At 41.3% G+C, this 7190-nt stretch overlaps 1 protein-coding gene and 2 pseudogenes across 1 annotated transcript; 1 reads left to right on the top strand and 2 right to left on the bottom strand.

Moving 5' to 3' along the window:
- Positions 1 to 519: 519 nt before the first annotated feature.
- On the bottom strand, positions 520 to 984 carry LOC147889879 (uncharacterized; annotated as a pseudogene).
- A 711-nt stretch (positions 985 to 1695) lies between these two features.
- On the top strand, positions 1696 to 3394 carry LOC147889880 (uncharacterized). The gene has a single exon (XM_087390590.1). The coding sequence runs from the start codon at positions 1697 to 1699 to the stop codon at positions 3089 to 3091; it is 1395 nt and encodes a 464-aa protein (XP_087246716.1). The 5' UTR covers position 1696; the 3' UTR covers positions 3092 to 3394.
- Positions 3395 to 6223: 2829 nt separating this feature from the next.
- Positions 6224 to 7190, bottom strand: LOC147889881 (uncharacterized; annotated as a pseudogene).

The raw sequence follows: 7190 nt of genomic DNA on the forward strand, positions 1-7190 counted from the left end.
ATGTGCCAAACAGAGAGCAGGTGGTGAGTTCATAGCTAATTTGACTTTTGCAGGTTGTCCAAATCAGGAATACAAGACCTGTTATCAAACTACAACTTTAGAAAAGTTGAAATTTCTCAAAAAAATTGAACAAAATCGACCAACAGTGCTTCTACTGCTCTAACTGTCCAGTGAACCTATTTTGGCTATGAAGTCAATTTTCAATGTTTTTTAGTGCAAAATAGGGCTAAGGGAAGCAAAACAACTATGGGCCACACACTATATGTTGTCGACGAGCGCTGACCAACTCCATCCAAACCAAGCCGCAAATGCCGAGGGCTCTTTTGCAAAATCTAGCCAAGTCTCTTTGATGTGTTTCCATGCCATGCAAACTGCAGGAATGCATTGCACACCATCCGTGGAGCAATTTTGGGAGTGCCAAGACTTATATAAGGTTGCAGTTGATTTACACCTGAACATGTGTTGAATGCGCGATATTAGTGGAAAATGCCTCAAGACCTTCTTCGGCATAGTTTCCCCTCAAAGATCTTTACGATATCTGTCAGCGCCACACTTTGGACATTTTTCCAAGTTCTCGTACTCCCTTTGAAAGAGGACACAGTCGTTGGGGCAAGCATGTGCGGAATTATAGTCTACGCCCAACTTTCGGAGTATCTTTCTTGCATCATCTCTGGAGCTCGGCATTGTATTCTGAGACGGCAATATGTGATTCTTCAAAAGCCTACACGTCACACCACGTTGAACATCGAGCAAGCATTGTAAAGATGCAATAGTTGTTTGTTTAAAACATGCACACACATTACCTGAATAGCTCTGTGACGCTTTTATCACTCCAACCAAATGACCCTTGAAGGTTTAGCAACGTAAGAACTGTCTTCAGATGGGAAATCCTCGAGCCTTCATATAAGGGTGTACGAGCCTCTTGCTTCATACCCTCAGCCCCACAGGATCACTTGCCTCAAAAATTGCCTCGAGCATGTCATCCATCTCTTGTTCGAGCATCTCCACGTGTGGATATTTGTTCGCATTCACATCAAGAGCCATAGGCATAGCATTTTGCAATCCTTTAGTGCTCGCCACTTGGTTGGACCGCATGCGAACCCGCCTAACAGGTTGCAGGATTCTTGTGGCTTCCCCAATGTTGGAGTCATAGCCCACATATAAATTTAAAGATACACACAGTCTTTAGACATCCACGTGCTATGATCAATTTACTGATGAAATATGTTGTGCAACCACTTGATCAATAATGGTGGGATTAAACCGTCCGTATTCCTCCACATGCTGCATCATTACACGACGTTGTCGTAGCACCGCCCATTTGCACTGGTGCAAGGACATAACACTGGGTCCACCAGCTCTAAGGTGCGCACATGCATGCCCTACATGAGGCCTTCCCTTCATCTCATCTCCCCTACCGGGAATATGAGGGCCTTCTCAGAGCTGAGGGGCCCAACCTTAATCTATTTGTAAGGATTTGGCGCTGAGTCAGCTAGGCGTGCAAAAGGCAGGAGGTTTTGGCGCCCAAATCCGACGTGGGTTCAATTTATTGGTTTGGGCACAATGGCGGTCTGTAACCGGCCAAAACCCTAGGTTGATTTCGAACACTTCGAACTGCAGAGTCGTGATCTCGTTCTCATTCTCAGGTGTCATGGCATTGCTGAGGCGGATTCTAGCCTCCAGTGCCCACACAGGCATGCTTCACCACCGGGATGCCTTCTCTCTCCGTCGACTTCTCACATCTTCCTCTACCCCATCCTCCTCCGCAGTCGTTCCTCCCCCTACCGACCCACCCCAAGGGTCCTCCGCAGGCCGAGGGGAAGGAGGGAAGGAGGATCTTGTACGTTTTTTGAAGTATCTGGCTAGGTTGAAGTTCCTGTCTGCAGTTCTGGGCTTTCTTTTCACGGTGGTGGCTGTGGATGAATGTTACTGTGTATATCTGGCATGCCGGGGAGATGTCCCAAGCATGTATCATGGGGAAGATTTGTGGATCCCTTCTACAAATATGGATACTAAAGCTCTGCTGGACGATGTTCCAAAAGGATATTTCTATATGGTGGTTGGATGTCCTGGAATCGGTAAGACTACACAGTTATGTGATGCTGCAAGGGATAGGGGAGCAGCAATTTATCTTGACGGGGCTGCACAACAGTCTTTCAAAGCCATACAGGCGACTATCAATCAAAGGTACAGAAGTCTTCGTCTCAGTTTTATGTCATGGATGCGTCCTGAGTCAGGACTGAAAATCCTTAGCGAATTGTCTTTCTGGGTCAAACTATTTAGACGAAAGCACCTGGTCTTCATAGTTGACCATATTGATAAGCTGGCTGAAGCAGATGTTTTGCAGCTAGTTTCATGGGCGAAGACGCAAGCTGATGGTAAGCGCATCAGGGTAATCTTGGTGGGGACTGAGCAGAGTACCAGGCTAATTTCCAACAGTGATACCAGAACCAGAGGTAAACTTGTGCTGTGTTATCCTCCAAGCGCTCATGAGACAAGGGAGGCTCTGAGAAAGTTCATGAGTACCCAACCAGATATGTATAACCTGGATGTTGAGAAGTGTCTCTACCTCCTAGGGACATGCCCAACTGAGTATCAGGGTGAAAATTTCCTCGCCACAGAAGAGTATATAATGAAGCAGTTCACAGCAAAGCATGCCAGATTTGAGTGGCAAGGCAGGGATTTCCGTGATGTAGATTTTTGGTTCGCGCTTTTAGTGGCAGGATCTAATGGCGTGTCATTGGTGGAAGACGTGGGATTGGGGGAAAACGGGTCTCTCCAAGAGACGCAGTACTATGTCCCTGACATAGACAAGGTACTGTCTGAGCCCTGCATTCTTTATTATGAGGATAAGGTGTACTTTATCTCCGGCTGCAGCCGGGAAATGCATGCCGCTTTGGTGCTTAAAGCCTATGAAAGGCAGGTCCGGAGCTCCTCTGCAGAAGTCAAAAGGCTCTCTGCAGGAGTCAAAAGGCTCTGGTTTATGAAACTGGCAAGAGAAAAAGAAAAGTTGGCGACGGCAAAGGAGAGGATTGCGAAAATTCAAGAGTGCATGTCTAGTAAGTCATATGAGGCTTATGGCCCTTTATAGCAGACAGAAGGACCATTAAGACTGAGTCGGTGTGAGTGGTGTATGTGAGACACCAGCAGAGGGGAAAGGGAACAAGAGTACATGAAGTGGAAGAGCACATATAGTTCAATGTGTGATGCATGTAAGTTTGCCCCCTGGCACGTGTTTTTTTTGGGATAGATATCTCTGTGTCTCCTTGGGTTGCACATGTTTTTTTTTTTTTGGGGATAGATATTTCTATGAGATATCCTTGGGACAATCAAGCTTGACATCTTTCTTGGATGTTTGGTATAATGTTAAACGTGGTGCAATTTGATGGCTTCACTTGTTATAGGCTTATTTAATCATTCATATGTATGACTTGGCTTTCATTTTGGGATGTTGGGGCAGTGTTTTCTACATCATCATGACTGATTTCAACTTTTGGAATGTTTAAAATGATAAAAAGTAAGTTCATCTTTGGTATTTCAGCTTTTGGAACGTTTAGGATGATAAAAAGTAAGTTTTATAGAAGTGGGGAGCTGAAAAACCCACTTAATTCTTAGTTCAAGGCTCTTTTTGTAAATGTGGCTTGGTCCATCTTAAAGTAGGGGTTGATGTTCTAACTCAAAGTAAACTTTGTTTAGTCTTTAAGTTTGATTTGTAACTCTTTCTTGCTCCAATTGATTATAGAGTTAGTTTAGTTCTTTCCTATGTTTGTGTTTCTTTGTTGACATAGAGTAGTCTTGGAGTGCTAGACTCTATCATGACTGAGTATGCCCATCACCTTCGGAGAGTGATAGGAACTCAATTAGTGGTTTTATAAAGTATATTCTTTTAAAATAACCTTACACAAATCTGCACCTACTCTTGGGCACTGATGACGTGAGTGGAGATGTCGTAGCTTATTGTCCACGCTATGCATGATAGAGTTGATGAACCTACACTTCATGTCTGGACGAACATTGGAGTTAAAGGTTGCACTTTGGAGTCCTATTCTTTTTAAAGTTTAGCTTAATGTTTTGTTCTTGTTTGTAAGTGCTCTAGGACTAGAGTTTATAGTTCTTTGTTTTGCTATTTTGTGTTATTGATTAGTATAGCAGTAGAGTAGTTGTAAGTTCTTATTATTAATGATCAAGTCTTTGTATGATTGTGTGCGTGTGTCTCTTTATGTTTATTTTTGGAAGGTTCCCTTGATTAGGTAATTGTTTTGTAAAAGTTTTCGTTTTCTAGTTTTTGTTGTTTTGTTTGTTTTGTTTTGTATTTGTTTTGCATCTTTATTTTTGTTTTTGTCTTTTTTAAATTTTTATTAATTTTAATAAATAAATAAATATATTTTAGGTATTGTTTTTTGTTTTTTGTTAATGTCTTAGTTAAGAGTCTTCTTTTGATATCTTTCGGCTTTGATAAAGCTATTCGTCAGCGTTGGACTCCTGACGTGTCCTCTTCTACAAATGCCAGTTGAAGTTTTAACGGTAAGACTTCGCTAATGATTCATATCCGAGTTGTTCCATTAATGTCTCAAGTATCCATAGCGACGGCTTGCATCACTTATTTTTAACTTTGAAGCAAGAAGCAATGCAAAAAGCCATACGTGACTAACATTCATCCGTTTTTGTCACTTTTCTTGACTAACCTTTTGAAGCAATCGACTTGTGAACGGATTTTTCATGACTACAATTGACTGTCATTTTTGCTAACCTTACTTGTGCAGTAACACCACCACCACCAAAAGACAAACTCGGACACTCTCAACACTGCACTTTCAAGCATGTCCGAGTTTAGACAGGGGGGATTGTTTCAATAGAAACAGTGAGCTTAATGAAGCAAAAAAGGCAGATCAAAGAAGATGGAGAGAGTAGAAGAGAAGAGTATGGACGGCGGACTGACGGAAGTGGTAAAGGTAGAAGTGGGAAATGGGTCAACATCTTTTGAATCTTGTGTCTAAGCCTTTATGCCAAAGTGCATTATAATATATTTTAGCCGGATGTGGGCTCGAAAGAGTTCCAACTTGTAATTATGTAAGCCGTGCTAATGAAACATGAAATAACATAGTATGTGGCAGTGGTGTTCGAATTTTGTAATCATCACACTGCTTCACATAACTGTGAATCTCTTCCTTCATGGATGATGGTGGGCCACCAAACTCCTAACCATAGAACTCTCTTAAGTGTCTGGTTCCAATGCATAAGCGTAAAACTCTATCCGGGCCTTGAGATTATTGTGAGAAGAATCGTGTCATGAACCAACTCTTTCTTGTCTATGATTGGCTAGGGTACATCCAATTGACCAATGGTCATCATCGAGACATACTCTTCGCTCCATCTTGGAATCATCTCTATATTGAAGAGATATGTATCATCTGGCATATCGTCATCAATGCCTAGTGGTGCTTCTCCATTGAGAAGACGAGACAAATAATTTGCTCTCTTATGCGTAGTTTCTTTATTTACAACCACAGTAAAGTCGAACTCTAGTAAGATGATAAACCATCTCACTATACGTCCAGTGTTACATGGCTTATTCATATATATATATATATATATATGCATACATACATACATATATAGATATATAGACATATATACGTACATACATATATTGTGGATATATATATATATATATATATATATATATATATATAGGTGTATATATATACGTATATATTTCAGATTTTCATGCAGATTGAAGTAGAACCAATTTCAGATTTACAAATGAAAGGGCAACCACACTCTCAACAGATTTTCATGTCTCTAGAGAAGAATATAATTAGATCTTGGGAGGCTTTTTGAAGAAGAGAGCAAAGAGCCGTGGCAAAACATAAGACCAAAACGGTCCCACTATCAGATGAAGATCGAAGGAACATAGCAATATATATATATATATATATATATATAAAATCCACAACAAACTTACCCATAAATGGTCTTAAAATATCATTCATAAGCATCATGAAAATAGCTAGAGCATTAGTCAATCCAAAAGGCATAACTAAATACTCATAAATGACCAAATCTAGTGTGAAAAGCTGTTTTATGTACATCTTCTTCTCTTACTCTTATCTAATGGTAGCCACTCTTTAAATCTAAATTAGTGGCACCCCCAAGAGCATCTAAGAGATCGTCTATCCCAGGCATAGGATAATGATGCTTTGCAGTAATTTTATTAAGGGCTCTATAGTCTACAAGAGCCAACCTTTTTCTTTACAAGTAACATTGGTGAGGCAAAAGGTGAGTAGCTGGGACGAATCAATCCTTTGCTGAGGTACTCATCCACGACCTCTCTGACCTCGTTCTCCTCCTTGAGACTCATGCAGTATGGGGGTCTAGCAACTGGATTAGCTCCTGGAATGAGCTCAATCCTATGCTCCACGTTCCTGCAAGGAGGCAATCCAATAGGTAACTCAAATTTGAAAACGTCTGGGAACTCAACTTTTATCTTATTTGAAAGATCTAAAGTTGATGTGGTGAAACTACCACTATCTGTCGGATCCATCCTTGGATTAACTTTAGAAACATTAACTATGTAGCAAAGATAAATGTACTTACATTCAAGCTTGAGCATCTTGGTTGCCTTGAGCACATTAGCTTCTGGAAAGTCCGACTAATCAAGAGGCGTCTACCCTCATGCTCGAATTGGATGACATGTGAGGAGAAGTTGATGGTGGGCTTCTTCCAAGCATACACTGCTTGCCAAGATCTAAGTCGAATCTTGCAAGCCACGTTATTTTGAAATCCAATCTGTCTTCGTAGGACTGGATCTGAAAGGGGGGACCAACTACTTATTGATCCCACACTTCTGTGCCCTTGCTGTCCGCAAGCTCCACTGTGTAGCTATAGTTTGATGGCTGCGTTTGGAGCTTAAGCCTCTTGACAAGCCTTGAGCTTATGACATTATGTGTGGAGACCGTATCGAAAAGGACCTTGACTGGCATTCCTTGCACAGTCCCTTTAAGAACAATAAGCTCTGTATCAGGAAATTGATAGCCCTTCTGTGCCCCAGGTGATAACACCGCGTGTGGCACTGAAGATACCTTCTTGGTAACAGATTTAGCTAAAATGTGATTTGAATAATCTTGTTGGGATTCATCCAACAAATCATCCTCGCTCTCCTCCGATTCTTGCATAGGATTAAGCATCAT

Source organism: Dipteris shenzhenensis, chromosome 19, assembly GCF_047967505.1.
Source record: "Dipteris shenzhenensis isolate YYH24624 ecotype China chromosome 19, Dip_SZ_1.0, whole genome shotgun sequence".
Classification (NCBI taxonomy): domain Eukaryota; kingdom Viridiplantae; phylum Streptophyta; class Polypodiopsida; order Gleicheniales; family Dipteridaceae; genus Dipteris; species Dipteris shenzhenensis.